The sequence below is a fragment of the Pteropus vampyrus genome, unplaced genomic scaffold, assembly GCF_000151845.1.
Source record: "Pteropus vampyrus isolate Shadow unplaced genomic scaffold, Pvam_2.0 Scaffold91, whole genome shotgun sequence".
Classification (NCBI taxonomy): domain Eukaryota; kingdom Metazoa; phylum Chordata; class Mammalia; order Chiroptera; family Pteropodidae; genus Pteropus; species Pteropus vampyrus.
Window position 1 is genome coordinate 6,020,523 of NW_011888872.1, and position 16,759 is coordinate 6,037,281.

The 16,759-nt window shown below is 34.9% G+C and overlaps 2 protein-coding genes across 3 annotated transcripts in view; one reads left to right on the forward strand and one right to left on the reverse strand.

Annotated features, from left to right (window-relative positions):
- The window catches only part of CHAC2 (ChaC cation transport regulator homolog 2), a 9,115-nt gene extending 5,248 nt beyond the window's left edge, over positions 1-3,867 (reverse strand). The window contains exon 1 of the mRNA XM_011363965.2: positions 3,618-3,867. Within this exon, the coding sequence (XP_011362267.1) occupies positions 3,618-3,752 (135 nt within the window). The 5' untranslated portion in view covers positions 3,753-3,867. The remainder of the gene's footprint in view (positions 1-3,617) is intronic.
- ASB3 (ankyrin repeat and SOCS box containing 3) overlaps positions 1-16,759 on the forward strand; it is a 90,842-nt gene that overhangs the window by 19,027 nt on the left and 55,056 nt on the right. The window contains exons 1-3 of one of the 2 annotated variants that reach the window (XM_023532871.1): positions 4,127-4,194; positions 7,471-7,679; positions 16,535-16,693. In XM_023532871.1, the coding sequence (XP_023388639.1) occupies positions 4,163-4,194; positions 7,471-7,679; positions 16,535-16,693 (400 nt within the window). In that variant the 5' untranslated portion in view covers positions 4,127-4,162. Of the gene's footprint in view, positions 1-4,126; positions 4,195-7,470; positions 7,680-16,534; positions 16,694-16,759 lie in introns of those variants that run through there. The other variant, XM_011363966.2, reaches the window with a different exon arrangement.

Genomic DNA, 16,759 nt, shown 5'->3' on the forward strand with positions numbered 1-16,759 from the left:
TTACTTGATGCCCATTGGCAAATATTGAGCCTAAATCATTCATATATTTGTGTCATCCTTGTTGCTATTTCCTTCTAGTCTTTGTCTACTTGTATAGATAATTAGTAATCATGGAATATATGGGATTTTGTTTCTTATTTATTTTCTTGTTAGTCTTCTCATACATTTTAATAGTTGTGTGATATTCTGTCATCAATGAACTATAATTTAAATTTTCCTGTGCTATTTCATTGGACATTTAGATTTGACTTGTTTTGTATTTAAGATAATACTACAATGAGGATACCTATATTGCTATGGGTCATGTAGGTATTTCCCTATTATTTTTGATTTCAAAATTAATTAGGAGCTATTTATTGAATACCTACTCTGTGTTGTAGAGAACACAAAACTTTAATTCTTACTTCCAAGAGCTTATATTGTAATTCTGGAATAGGAACTTAACATGTGAAATTTAGTTAGAGAATACTTAAGTGCTAAGATGTATGGTATTTATTAAGTACAGTAAGAATTCCAAGTCTTGAGTGGTCAGAAAGGAAGACAAAATTCTGGTAAAAGGGTACTGTGACTCATGATTGAGAAGTGAGGGCCTAGAGACAGTATCATACCAAGCTAAATGTCTGACTTTAGCAGAGGGTCCCGCATGTAGGGAAGATGATGCAAAAAGATAATGAGAAATAGGAGAGAGTTAGATTCGAAAAGCCAAAGAGCGGAATTGAAATTAGGAGACAGTGGAAAATAAGCTGTTAAAATTTGGGAGAAATAGGAAATAAGGAGCTACTCTAGCACTTGAGTCACAGGTGACTGGCATGATAAAAGAAGTGTTTGGGGAAGATCATGGTAGTAAATGAAGTTAAAGTGAGAAGGAGGTAGATTCTGAGTAAGAAATGTTAGTGGTCCAGGTGGCAAGTTCTGTACTGCACCTTTCCATGCCTCCCCTTACATTCAGCTAAGTCTTCAATTCTTGGTAGCTCTGTCTTCTGATTTATCTTCTGAATCTGGTTCCAATTTATCTCTGTCGCTTTCTTTGGGATCTCACTGCCTGCTTCTAATTTTGCTTCCCTCCATTCTTTTCTCTATTTGGCCCTAGAACGACTTTTTGGTGCAAAAATTGGGCCACTCATTCCCGTGCTTTGAATTTTTCAGGGTTGTATTACACAGGATAAAATAAAATTCCTTAGCATGACTTAACTACAAACCTCATTTCTTACCCGTTTCCCTCAAGCTGTACTGAATTATCTATTACTTTTACAAACATTCATATCTTTGGATATACTGGTGCTTAGTGTGGCATGCCCTTTCTTCTTTCATATCCCTCTGATATCCTCTTGGCATTCTCCATAAAGGATTGGCTGACTCCCCAGACAACTGTAGCAGCAGTAGAGAAGCAGCAGCAGCCCCTCCCAAACTCTCATTGATCCTTTTATTCATTTCCTTTATAGCACTTATCAGGTATTGTTGTTTGCATACTGTCTCCACTTATATGTAAGTGCCCAGTAGTAATTGTTGAAAGGAGGAGGAGGGGTAGTAAAGTCTTAGACTTATGGAAAACAGCATTATATAGAGAGTCATTTTAAAAGAAAATAAATGGATCCCTGTGACTGCTTTATGGATGAAACAGACATGGACTGTTGGTACTACTGATATATTTTCTAAAACTTAAGCTCTTTTGTTCCTAAAATACAAATATATTGTTATTGAGAAACAATATAAATGCACTTAAATGATTTTTTGGGGGGATTGAAACTGAAGGTCTTTCAAGCTGAATGAAATTGGAAGATGTTGTGAAATATGAGTCATGATGGGAGCTTTTATTGAGTAATGAGTAATGTTTCTGATCTAGAAGTTAGGGATTTAGTAAAAGTTCATGATTATTTCTTGTGTTAAAACATTTCCTCTTTTTGAAATTGTAATTTTTATTCTCTCTGATGTGAAATAATCTTCACATTTGAATAGATCCTTCATTTGGTGAGAAATTGCTAGTTATATATAAATGAGATACTTGATTAAATATATGAAGAAATTAGAGTTTAATGAAGCCAAAAAGAAAGCATAATTTAATGATGCTAGTAAGTTTGGTATTTTTCCCACAAATGTCAATTGCAGTATGTGGGAATAAGTCTAACATTTGTTTAATATCGCATTTCATACATAATGATGACTCACTTGGAGCATATGTTGCTGTAAAAAACAGTCCTATGACATAGTGTCTATGTCATTCTTCTCATTTGCTGTAGGCTTTTGTATTTTTGTTTGTCAGTTAATATATAAGATTAGTGATCCATTACAATAAAAAATGTGAAGTAAAATAATAATGTTCTTTCTAGTTTTTTTTTTTTTAAGACCAGTATACTTAAAAAAATGTTTAGTACTTAGACTTTAATTTGCTCTGATGGATTCTTAAAATAAAAGTGGGTGTAAAACTATTAGCCAAGACAATTCCCCCCCCCCCAAACTTTCCTGTCCTATATTTTAATAAATTTAAGTAAAAAGATACTGGCTTTTAGAGCTCCCCTCTTTTTGTTGTATTAACTTGACAGTTTCTTTGAATGTGCTGTGTAAGAAACATACATTTTGGTTGAGACTAGAGCAGTAAAATATGCTATTGTGCTTTTGGACCAATACTAATCTTTTTAAAAAATGGTAATTAAGCTTATACAACATTCATTGTATTTTAGAGACCATGTAATTAAAAATTTTGTCCTCTTCCAAAAGTTAGGTTAACTAAAACAAATGTTCAAGTTATCCCATTATTAGTTACCCCAAACTAAGTTTTCCTTACAGATTAGTTGCTTTGCAGCCAATACAAGGCTAATTTCCATAAACAGTGAGCTCCTAATTCTCTGTACAAACATATTGAGATGAATGTCTTTGCATGACTGACTGAAGAATGAATCAAAGAACTTAACATTTCACATTTATAATGTAGAGGAGAACCATGGAGAAAGAAACATTAAAACAACGCTGGATATAATGATGTTACTCAAGTAACCAGGAACTCGTTTAACTTTGCTAGTAGTCGACAACCAAAGTGATCAAAGTAAGCTCCTTAATAACGTGAGGTAATTTTGGAAACTAGTTCTTCTGTGACCTTAGGTGTCATAAAATATAACCTTTGTAAAGATATAAAGAAACCCCAGAAATAACATATACGCTTGAGCTCAAACCAATGAAAGTCTGCCAGAATGCAGAAATGCCAACACACTTAATTTCTAAAAAGCGGTATTCCAAGTTGGTTTTAGTATTTCAACTCCGTGGTAACTCAAAGCTTGATTTTCCCGCCGTTTTTTTTTTTTCAGGCGGGGGAGGAGGGGCACAGGTTGCCCAGAGATGGGGCCCCCTGCCAGCGGGTCAGCCTTTTATGAGCTTGTGTGCTTGTGCCCATGCTGCTCGCCTCCTCAAGGAAATTAACCAACAGCATCTGAAGTGGCTTCAGAATGAGTGCCCTAGGTTTGGGAGAGGTGGGAGGCAGGTGGCCGAGCAAGATAAATAGATATAACAGCATCGTCCCTAACCCACATGGGAAGCGTTGGGATGTGGGTCCTGCGAAGATGGGTCAGCAGTTGGGGAGGAACGCTTCAGGGACAGTAAGTGTGGGGGACTGGCTAGCGGCTCACCTTGCCGGGGACCCCGCGGTGGTCTGTGCTGCCTTGCCAGAAGCGCCTGCTGTAGCCTGTGATGTATCCGACCAGCTTGTCCTGATAGGGGAAGTCTACCTTCCAGATCAGCGACCCGTAACCAAAAACCCACATCTTTTCCTTGCACCTCTGTCTCCACACGGCTGCGGTCAACCCTTCCGCTGTAGTCCCCGAGGTGAGGGCCGGGAGTGCTCCTTGCCGGAGGCAAGTTACCGGCTGCGCAGTAGCCTCAGTGCCTGGTTGGTTGCGCAAAGCACACTGGGATTTGCATTCGAGGTACGTGTGCTGACTTGGTCAACGTTATTTTTTTTTGTTTCCCTGTTTAGGGTATCAGGAAACATTGACGTTCTGAATGCTAAGCAATAGATTCTTCTGCAGCCTCTGTAAATTACCCTAACCTTCCTTTCGTGCGCGGACTACAATACCCACAATCCTTTTCTGGGGTTCGTGGCTCTGAGGTCGAGTTATCTCCCTTTTTCGAACCGGGGAGAGTGCGAGAAAAGAGGCTTGTAGTCCTGGCTTGCATGTGGTCTAGAAACCGAGAAGGGATATATGGGTACGGAAGTTGGCACGTGTAAAGACATTTTGTTACATTTTGAAAATCGGGGTTCTTGCCCATATTACAGAAGTCAAAGGAGCACAAGCTGGGAACATGACCCGTATTTGACTTTACGTACATTTAAAAAAATCATTTGCTTTTTTATCTTTCAAATAAAGGCAGAAAGTGTATGCTTGTGCAAGAGCTACTATTGCAACAAAATTTTCTTGCATATTTAAAGTTTACACGCAAATTTTACACGCAAAACGCAAAAGAAACTTATCGTCTTTAGTATTCTCAGCAGCTCACTCAGAAAAGAATGGGCAAAGATCTTGGCTCATTTACAGGCTTTGAAAGCTATCTGAGGAATCTCCAGAAATTTTTACACAGTTTGGGGTCTGTTCATTTTTCTGGGGAGAAATTTTATAGCTTTTATAAATTTTCCCATAGGTCAAGGATTCTAAAAAAAATGCTAAGATCTGCTGGTTAGACCTACTGTTCTAAAATATTGTTTAGGAAGCTCACTTAGACTATCAGGCCTGCATTTCTGTATGTGAAAACGAAAGACTTACTAAATGATTGTTCTTTTTTTGAGGATTTCTAACTATTCCACGGTCTTTAGCTTTATAAAAGAATGCAAAAACAGCCAGGTTCAAAGAATATTATTTGTGTTCTTAAGAAATCAGCAGGAAACTGCTACAAAGAAAAACTTAGTTTAAGAATAACCTAGTCTTTTCATATTTTCTCCCAAGTTCTAGTTCCAGGTTGCTTAAGATGGTTAGTTTTCCTCCACCCCCAACTTTTTTGAAAAATTTGAAACATACAAAAATGTTAGTAAAGTGTTAGTAAAGTATAGGGATCGTTCATATAGCGTCCACATGGATCCAGTAATTAATATTTTTCCATAGTTGCTTTACTTTTTTCTTTGTATATACTTTTTATCTAAAACATTTGAGGTAAGTTGCATGTTTATGGTTTTTCACTGTTAAATACTTCTAAGAATAAGGACATTCTCCTACTAACCACAATGCCGTTATCACATCTAAGAAAATTAGCAATAATTACATCATCAAATGTATTCCATATTCAAATTTTCTTAATTATCTCAAAATTGCTTTTTGTAGCTGGTATTTTTCACCAATCCAAGATCCAGTTCAGGTATATACATCACATTGAGTTGTTTGTACTTTCTTTTAGTCTAGAACATAGGAAGGTTTTTTGTAAAAGGAGGTCTTATATTCATTCATGTTAACTAGTTGGTGTTAAGGGTTGAAGGGAATGATCCTGTTATAGTACATTTCTTTTGGCTTCTTCCATAAGAAGCTCAAAATATTTCCCAGTTCTGGTATTTTTTTCATCTGAAAAAATTAGTATTGCTTACTAATCTGAATTTATAAACATTTTTTTGTAACTGAGAAAAGCCAATAAAAAGATTGAAAAAGATTCATATTTGTTTTGACTCAAATGCTGTTTTTCATGTCTTTGGAACAGTATTCTTGTTTGTATTTGTTTTTACTACATAGAAAAAATTCCCGTAATAGTTGGAGTGCTTATAAATTACCCTAGACCATGTGATTCGTTTGTGTGTTTTGGGGTGAAATTTGGATGTAATGGACTAGAAGTTAACATAGTTCAAAACAGTAAGCTTAACATTTAAGATTCTCCAGAGCCTTCAGCTGTATCTTGAACCTCATTTTTCTACTGTTCTTTGTTTACTCTTCCTTACAAAGTGAAACAATTGTTTCCCTTATTCACTATTCTTTACTTTTTCTTGTTCATTTCTATAATTTTGGTTATGTCTTTCCTTCTGTCCATTGTCTCATTGTCAAATCTTCCCTATTCTTTAAAGCTCAGCATAGACCTCACCAAGTTGAAGTAGTTTCTTCTTCCTTTGACTACCTACGACTTTTTATTTGTACTTTTCTTTTGGCATTTTCTGTCTTTTATTTCGAATAACATATATTTATCATTTCTGAATCTATACATAACTTGAGATAGAATCTGTGTCTATATCGTTATATCCTTCATATTGCTGATATCTAGTTGGTGCTCAGTAAATAACTGTCAACTAAATAATTAAATATTCTGTAATAAATATCTTCACTTTCCTAGTAATGGACTAGTTGATCCGATCAGATTAATCCATGTCTAATTTTAACTGTTTGGCTCAGTAAAGAATCAGTTTCTGCAGTTATATTTAGCTTAATTGTTATTATAATAGCTTTATTATTAAACGTGGCCATGGATAAGTTTAAATTTACCACTGGAAATGCTGTGTGCTTTTTTTAAATCTCTTTCCTCAAACCTTCCTTTTCTGGATAAATTATTTAGAATGTGGTTCTAGAAAAATTTTCACCTGTATTGGACTAGATATGTTGATATTTCCTGAATTACTTCCTAAGATTATTAGAAAAAACTAATACGGGATGGGAGTATTATTGAGAAGGACTACCCCTTGGGAGAAGCCTGAATCGGACTTAGCTCAACCTGCCTCATAAGTGTGACTAACAAGAAATTGTCTTCGTGAGAGTTATATACTGACAGCTATACTGGACACTGACACCAGGGGTATTTGAAATGAATTTTGAAGGGAGATGATGAGGAAGAGGGCAATAATGCTGTGAGGAACTTTCTGGGCTGGTGGTGTAGGAAAGCTGGGCTCATATTTTTATGATTCTCTTTATTCATTTCAGTATATCCAGTCAGTGGGACAGTTTCATCAAGGAAGGAGAAGCTGAGTGTTTAGTCTTTTCTGGAAAGGACCAGCAGAGGCAGGAAAACTAGTATTACGACTTAACTTTGCTTTTTTCAATAAATGTCCTTAGCCTCTTTGGGTTTAGCTTTTTCCTGTAGAGAGCTATAGATTAATTCTTGAGGCTGAGCATTGCTGGTCATTAGATGGCCATCTCTGCATAATAGAGTATGCATTTAGGATTAACTGGAAGTGTTTAGCTCTCTCATCAACAGAGTTAGTGAGTACATTTTGATGGGATATGAGTAGGAGCAGAAACCTGTAGGAAGAAGCTGCTCAGACACCTTTTCCAGAGGTTAAATAAACACTCAAAACTCCATTGATGTCTTTAATGAGAACATTCCAAGGAATCCCAATTCACCAGAGAGACTCCTGGGTTAGACTCTAGCAGGGTCTGTGGTGTGACAGGTCACTTTCTCCACTTCAGACTTCCTCAGCAGTCATGTGAGAGATGCTACATAGGTCCACTTCGATCTGTTAATCTCTATGAGTTCAGTGTTGTTTTATTGATTATAATGTTTTCTTTTTGCCTTGTTTTGTAGACTGGTCAAAAGAATGGATTTTACGGAGGCTTACAATGATACATGCTCCATGGTTGGACTTGCTGCCAGGGAAGGCAATGTTAAAATCTTAAGAAAACTGCTCAAAAAGGGATGTAGCATCGATGTTGCGGATAACAGGGGATGGATGCCAATTCATGAAGCAGCTTATCACAACTCTATAGAATGTTTGCGGATGTTAATTCGTACAGGTAGAGTAAATTCAAGGTGTAGAAGGCTGGGCTTGCAAGCTGGATTAATAAAACAGTGGGTAATTCATGACTTATTAACAATAGTATTTGTTTCCTTTTCTAGAACCATAAAATAACTGCCTGTGTATTATTGAGAATGATAAGATTGCCCGCCTTGGGTTTTATAAGTATGGTGTTCCAGCTTGACATCTATAAATGTTGTCCTTGTTCCTGGCCCACTTTTATTGTCTGAGCTAGGTTTAAGCATTTAGTAGTTTACTGGTCATGGTTATTCTTCCTTTTCCAAACAAAAGGAGCAGTGTTACTGAACTTGAGGGTGTGAGTGTTTGCTTGAAGTAGTCTTTTTTTAAAATTTACATTTTAGTTTCTTTAATTTGGGGAATCTTTCCAATTACATTGACTTTGCAGTAGAGAACAGGATAGACAAGATTCCTGTCTTATAGTGCTTATATTTCTGTCAGGGAAAACAGACAGTAAATACTTAAACAGTTAAGCAAGATAATTTCGAAATGTAAAAGTTTTGTGGAAAAAATAAAACAGTAATGAGACAGACAGCAATCCTGTGCTACCGCATATCTCTTTCCAACTCTATTTAGTTGACTTCATGTTAGTAACTAGATATCAGCTATGTGGGAGTATTTGCACCCCAGAAATCAGCCAGTGCTATAAACCAGTGCTATAATCCGGGCTTTTTTCCCCTGCCCAAGCCAGTAACACATTTACCAGCACACTACTGAGTAAAAGGCTTGGTGCATGAGACTGAATTGGAGATTCTGACACTCAGGAGACAGATTGGGAAGAGACTTAATGGTGACAGAGCACTGCTTTGTAACAGTCTTCTTACTAAATACTTGATTTAAATTATTTAATACAAAACTGCTGTTGAGGCAATGTTATTCTCATTTTATTGATGAAAAAACCAAGACTCAGAGAAGCTGGCTTGTCAAAGTTTATATAATAAAATATGGTATTTGTTTTAACTAATTTCTGACTCTAAAACTCATGTTTTTTCCACTATAGCATTCTTTCAACATTTAATCAAAATAAACATTTTTAGCATTCAGTTGATGTAAACTGAGGTTGAACATAACACTATGTTATAACAATCAGTAAACCATTTACGTTTCATTGACCATGGAAATTTAGATTTTCTTCCCTGTATTACTTACCATCACTAGGTATAACTATTTAAATTTTAGACTTCTAGGGCCATAGCTCATCAGAATTAACTAACTCCTTACCTCATGGATGGGAAAGGAAATAACCCTTACATTGTTTTTGGTGTTTTTGTTGTTGTTGTTGCTTGTTTGTTTGTTTTGTTTTAAAGGATGAGGGATGGCAAGGCTAAATTCCCATGTTGTAATACAGGAACTTTGTCATGACTGCTTTTTTTAAGTCACATGTTCTAGAGTCTTTTCCAGTTGAATGTTTAAAGATACTAGAAAAATAGACTTTATGTCTCATATTTTAAAAGCTTAATATATTTTTTTCAGAATTTGTTTGAAGTTAATTCCATAGCTTGAGTTCCTAAACTATGTCTAGTGACAAATAAAGGCCTGAATTTGGTTATTCTGTTTTAGTCAGTAAACTCATTCTTGATATACTGTTATACCTCCTCACATCAGAACAGTGTCGTTTATGTTACAATTTTTTCCCTTTTAGCTGCTTAATAAACTTAGGCATGTTTTTCACTAAGTGTACTAGAATTGGCTGTTTAAGTCATTTGTGTTTCTTTTAGAAATTTAAAATATCACTTTCATTATTAATGACTTTTTTTTAAGTTTGTTATTTTTAGAGGATAAGATAGCTACACATAGTTAACTATGTGAATAGTTGATATAAATGGTCAAATAAAATTTTCTCACTATTTTTATTCGAGTTCACTATTATGAAATACTTTGGATAATTCTAATTTACTTTTAGTGTGTACACAGGGATTAGTGTGGAGTTGAGAGATAGGAAGTTGGGTTTGCAGAAGGTAGGAAGCAGCTATATAACTTATTTTAGGAGGTGACGACATTTTTGGTCTCAGTCTTTCATGAGTTTGGTTGCTCTCTGTAGTTGGAACTAATGTCCAAAATTCTATCAGTTTTGGTTATCTGACTAGAAAAATCAAATTAGAATGTGGCAGAAGGGCTACATAGTCTAATGGTCACTTAAAAAAATGTTTTATATATTACTTTGGCCCCTCTTCCCTTTTGTAAATAATAATCCTCTGCCTTTTAAACATTTCTAGATGATTTAAGTTTAAGACATTGACCAGCGAGGAATGGTAGGTGACTACTTTGTAAAAGGTGTAGCTAGTATACAGCTACATATGAGGAGATATTTTAAAATGACGATGAAGTACAAAGGTTTCTGGTCTTGAAGAGTAAAGTGAGGTCTTTTCTGCTTAATTATGACAGTAGCATCTTTGTAGCTGAAGCAGTTAGCTTGATATTATGGGTTAATTTTAAATGTTTCCAAAGCATGTTTGACATTTCTGTCATTCTTTATACTTGCTATACCTGTGTTTTATATGATTCATAATTCTCTTGTCTCTTGTGGCTCAACTGATGTACATAAAAGTGTCTTTTAAGATATAATTTCTACCTCCTCGATTTTCATCTAATATTAGTAAACTGCCAGAGATTCCTAAAACGTACTTTTTATTAATGCACTAAAGTATGAAGGTGCTCAGGCCTATATGAAACGAATGGAGGGGACCTAAATGTTTAGAAAGTTTTGCTTCATTGTCTGTTCAATTTAGTTCCAGAATCTAGTCCAAGAATCATACATTGTGTACTCATTCAAGTTGGAGAAGAGTATTCAAGTGTGATATGGATTACTTAGAAATTTAATATGCATAGATGTATTTTTTTCACTTTAGCTTTCTTTTAAAAGTATTAGCACAAATAACAAATTTGCTTGTGTTCTTTCCTGTAGTGGAAATTTGGTGTAATGGGTATTGATATTTCATGAAGCTTGTTATCTTAGAGGGCAATAATAATCCTCAGTGGCAATTAAAATGCCATTCAGTCTTAAACCATTTGCTGACTAAAGGTGACTTAAAATCTTATAATTATAGCATATTGTTAACAAATATTTTTCCTTGGCTAATATATGATATAATATATAGTACTTTTTATTAGTTCATGTTAAGAAAATATTATGCTATCATACTGAGCATGCTAACAGATGCTAATAGTCCTTAGATAAATAAGGCAGTGAAGTATAGTGATTAAGAGTTGTATTCAGATAGACTTGGGTTCTACTGACGCCACCATTTTATTAATGTACCTTGGACAGGTCTTTAAATCTCTTAATGATTCAGTTTTTACATCCATCAGATAGAAATACTCCATTGTTAACAGCTCAGGCCAGAAACTGTGGGCCATCCTTAATTCCTTCCTTTTTTTTATATTCTTCATCCAGCCAATCAGCAAATCTTTATGTGTGTGTGTATGTATATATTTGTATGTGTATGTAGCCACACACATACAATCACACCACTTCTCCCCACTCCCACGACCACTAATACCTTGGTCTGAGCCACATTGTCTCTTGCCTAGATTGCTGCAGTAGCATCCTAACACATCTGTTTCTGACCCTGCTTTTTCTGCATTTGACCACAGTCTAATCTTAGTATATCAGAGGGATTCTTTTATAATATGTCAAACTATGTCTTTCTCCTGCTCAAAACCCATTTCATTCTGAGTAAAAGTACTATTACATGGTATTTCATAGTGCATATGTAATATATTTATTAATCTCCTGTTGATGGATGATTTGTTTCTTAAGATTGTGCTAATTATAATGCTGCTTCTTCAGTTAACATCCATCCATATATATGTGTGTGCGTGTATGTGTGTGCACATGTGTGTATGCGTTTATGCATGTGTATGTGTGTGTATGTGTATGTGTGTGCATGTAAATCTTTGTGCACATAGGTGAGCAATTCTGTATGATGGAGTTTTAGAAGTGAAATTGTTAGTGCAAGGAGTATGCAGAGTTAAAATATTGATACTGCAGTATTAATCAGAACTCTTTCAGTAATCAGTGAAAGAAACTAGTTTAAACTAGCTTACACAAAGAAAAGGAATGGAATATAGTAGGTCATGTAAATGCTAAGACTGCGTGGTAGTTCCATTTAGGCATTACTGGATGCTAGTATTCAAAACAGTATCATTAGAACTCTGGGTCTCTTATTTTCTCACCTCTGCTTTTCTTTTTCTCTGTGTTGATTTTGTTCTCAAGCAGGCTTTATCTTTGGAAATTCTGGGTGTACTTCATCTTTAAAGTGCTTTTTCTGTAATCCTTAGCTGTTATATGTATTTCATATGTTTCATATATTTTCTAATATTTTCTAATATATTTCATATATTTTAGGATATAATATCTCTGTGATGCCTTCAAACCTCTTCTTTTCCACTGACTTTTTCTTTTCATCTTATGTGCCCAATGAAATCTCTTTAAGGGTTGTTTGAAAATTTTTCACATAGTGGAATTCCTTATTGTGGAATTATTTTATATCCATCTCATTCATAGCATTTCTAAATAAAACATAATGAGATGATGTAAATTGTGCAGAGTTCTTGACTACATAATCTACCAAGGTTGACATTCCTCACCCTTTGGGATTGGCACATCTTAAATTTGTTGGACCGTATCAGATTGTGGCTTAGTTTTTGACATTAGGCTCTGATCTTAATATTTAACCTATGTTAACCTCTACTTACATATTTAACTTCTACTTTAAACCATGTGGTTTTGCTTTTCTCCTTAGGGGTTTGCAGAAAACCAAATAAAAATCTACCATCCATCACTTAAACAAGTAAGCAATATTATTTGTAAGTAAAAGGACACTTTGTATCAGGACACATAGGGTTGTGGTATTGCCAGAGTGTTTAAGTCAACTCTTCTCATTGCTGCACAGATGTCAGTAACTAGCATTGGTCTAGCTGACATGGCCCTCGTCCTCAAAGTGCAGCCAAGAAAGAGCACACAAGTTGTCATGACAGAAGCGCCTGTTGTGTTTGTCCTTTAGGATGTCTTTAATGCCCTTACCATTTAAAGTTTCAGTAAGTAGAATAGAAGCAGAAACCTCTTTGCCTTTCAGTGAGAGTAGAGATTAAGGCATTAAAAACTGATTATTGTGTCATTTTTCTAAGAATCCCTGTTACAAGAAGGAAGAGAGTGAGAGGGTTGTGGTTGATGGTGCAATACAAGATACACATGGTCCCTTTGGTCCCCACATATCAATTAAGGAGGCCAGTTTATCATTGGAACTTCCAAAACCAATTATATGGGGTCCTGAAGACTTTTTTTAAACGATATTTTGGAGACTTGCTGAAATTTGTAGTGACTGTGACAGAACATAAATACTGTAATTCTATTGAATGCTTTTCAGAATTGGACCAGCTATTTTATCTTTGTTTTACTGCTAAGGAACCTGTGAGAGTTTAAGTAATTTACCCAGAGAGTAATCCAAATTATAGCTGGCAGAGCGAGGATTGCAACCCAAATCTTCTGACTCAAAGTCCATTGCTTTTGCTAAACCATGTTACCTTCCTGGTTCAATAGTTTTAGACCTAGCTAAATATATCTACTTTTTTTATATAAGTAAAATCTTTCAGGATCTTAATTTAGTAGCAAACCGACTTTACTATTTTTTATCCTGAATGAGAAGTGCCTTTTCTTGTCTTTACTTCATAGATAATTGCACAGGAGGTTTTGTTTCCCTCTGTAAGATGTGTGTGTGCGTACATCACCAAGCATGGTCCACACTCAGGTGGGAATTAAGCGCCTTCCTTGAGCGGGGAGTATTTACATAAATTATTTGGAATTCTTCTGATATTTGGAGTATCTCTTCTCTCCCATTTATTTATTCAATTATTTATATCTGCATGGACTCATGGTTATTTATTTTATACAGTGAGTGGTAACCCAATATGGTGTAATTTATTTTGAGGCTCAAATTGTTCTAGCTTTGGCTGTTGGGTGCTAAATTTCAGATTAGCTCCTGTGTTTCTTTGACATGCCTCCATTTTTTGTTTTGTTTTGTTTTGATTTTTGACCAACAAAATACTCCAGGCTCATTTTGTATATTCTGTGTGCCAACCCTAGAATGAGCCATTCTCCTAGGAGCCCTGGTTCTTTTTATTGTTCAGTGGTATTCAGAACCAGCATCTGAACACTGGATGTGCCTGTTGCTACTGGCATGTTATTGCTTTTAACCTTTTCAGCAGACAGAACTAGGAAATATATTTATGTATTATAACCCATGTGTATGCGTATACCTGTATTTCTACGTCTGTCCATCCGTATCTATATTAAAGCTAAACACGAGATCATACTGATGTCTGGACTCTAATCTGCTCCATATGATTCATTCCAACAGTGAGAAATCTGGCTCTCACTATCTGTCATACATGTATTTATTCATTTGATCTTATTGTACATGTGTAGTGGTTTCAGAATTATTCATCTGTACCACTATGAGAAATACCTTTACCAACTAGATTAGCTTTTATGTACAGCTCCTTTTTTATCTTTAGCCTTATGGTTTCTATGTCATACACCATTTTCCACAGTTACGCCAGCATCTTTTTTTCCCACTCTTTCAGTGAAGTTATGTTGTACATTTATAATTCAGTTAGATGCTTTTGTCACAGTCACATTCTATCCTAGGACTCCCCGACTGCTCCTCTCCTGGTTGATTTTTTTAAATTGCATACAGTAAGGTTTAGTTTTTTCTATTATGTAGTATTTTAAATGGCTAGTATTAAACCTTATCTCTCTTTCTTCTTTCTCAGTGGAAGAGAACATCCTTCCTTTCCAAAAGAGAGGTCCTTAAGACATTTGTAATGTGATACTGGTCTAGGTCTCCTACCTTTCAGCTTATATCTCTGAGCCTCTTTTTGCTGCTTCTGGGCTCCTCTGCTCCCTAATGGGCGCTTTCCTCTCTGCCTTTGTACCAGTCCCACATTCTTTTACTTTTTCTAACTTTAAGACAGAGTTTAATGTATAGTTAAGTCGAGGCTCCCCTCAATACTTGCCTTATTTTTCTTAGTTCTTTTTCTCACCTGTGCTCCCTAGCCCCTGTCAGCTCGAATCTCTTTACTAAGTTATAAAACCATCTAGCCAACCAACCAACCAACCACAAACAAACAAACTCTATTGGCATTTTAATTAGAATTATAATAAATTTATTAATTATTTTGGGAAGAATCAACATCTTTATAATATTGAAATTTCTCATTTAGGAGCTGCCTCTATATATCCGTATGTTCCTAGTTTTTCATGTTTTAATCTTATAGTTTTGTGGTTATCTGAATAAAGGTCAGTTTCTGACTAATCTGAGAAACACTGTTTTTGTGATATGAACTTTTAAAATATAATTACCTATCATGTCATTTAGTCTTGCATCCTGTAAAGTTTGAGGCTGTTTTCTTTGAGTATTTATTCTTATAAGCTGTTATTTGAATATTATTATAGCTTGGCCTGACAATTTCATCAGTAAGTTCCAATTATAAGAATTAAAACAGAGGATTATTTTAGGCAAGAGCATTAGTTTTAATTCTGCTATTCAAGAAAATATTTAAAGTTAAGAAAATTTTTTTATTTTGTTTTTGCCCATTACTACTCTCAGAAATGCCTTCACCATTCACTGTACAGCTCATCCTTCTATTATTAGTTTAGAATTTTACCATTTTGGAAGCAAAAGTAAGAAAATCACTTCTCAATATGAACTTTTGCTGAGGAATTACAAAAAATGTTAATGTAGGTATTCCTTATGCAATTTGAATGTTACCATGACATTGAGCTTTTTATAGTAAATAAACCCCAGAAACCTTAAATTAACTCAAAAGTTCTTTATAAATTATATACCACTGTTTGATTTCTTTGGAGTGCGTTTTATTATTTTGGAAATGTAATCTTCATTAACTATTAGATTGTGATCTTAAACTAGAAAAAGAGTTTTGTTTGTTTGTTTGTTTTTATGTTATATTACAACTTATTTATTTTATAACTGGGTTTGTACCTCTTGACCTCTTCACCCATTTTGCCCAGCCCTAATCCCTCTCCCCTCTGGCAACCAAGAATCTGTTCTCTATATTTGAATTTTCTTTAGTTGTTTTGTTTTCTGGGTTTTACATCTAGGTAAAATCATATGCTGTTTTGTTTTTCTTTGTCTGACTTATTTCACTTAGCATAATACCCTCAAGGTCCATCTATGTTTTTATAAATGACAAGATTTCATTCTTTTTTTTATGGCTGAGTAGGAGTGCATTCTATATGTATACCATGTCTTCATTTTCCATTCATCCATCAATGGACATTTAGCTTGTTTCTATATCTCGGCTATTGTAAATAATGCTGCAGTGAACATAGTGGTACATGTATCTTTGAATTAGCGCTTTCATTTTCTTTGGATAAATACCCACAAGTGGAGTATTTTAAAATACCTTCATGTTACTAGTTGAGAAGCAAGGAAGTAATGCTAGAGATGAGGCCATTTCTCTCATGAAAATTTAGAAATAAAAATATCACATTTATTAATATTTCAGTAAATCTTGCTTAAGCAAATCTTTGGTGCTGTATCTTCTTCGGATTTTGCTTTTGTGTTTCCTTTCCTGGCTCACCAAAAATTAGAGAAGAGAAAATGAGTGTGTGGGCAGAATTTTTTGTGTTAAGAACTGTTCACACTGTGACCCTTATAGAACTTTTTTTCATTTTATACAGAGTTTTAAAACATTAGACCTCTAGCATTTATAATTGTGTTTAAATATTTCCTTTAATTCTTGGAATTTTTGCTTTTTCATTCTATGAAATGGAAGTAATATCTTCTAGTTGATGATTTTATTCTTTTATAGATTCATCTGAAAACTACATTAAGACAAAGACTTTTGAGGGCTTCTGTGCGTTACATCTTGCTGCAAGTCAAGGACATTGGAAGGTCGTACAGATTCTTTTAGAAGCTGGAGCAGATCCTAATGCAACTACTTTAGAGGAAACCACGCCACTCTTTTTAGGTGAGATATGGTATTTGATACAGATGCAATTTTTAATTTTTAATTTATTTATTTTTTTTTTTGCCA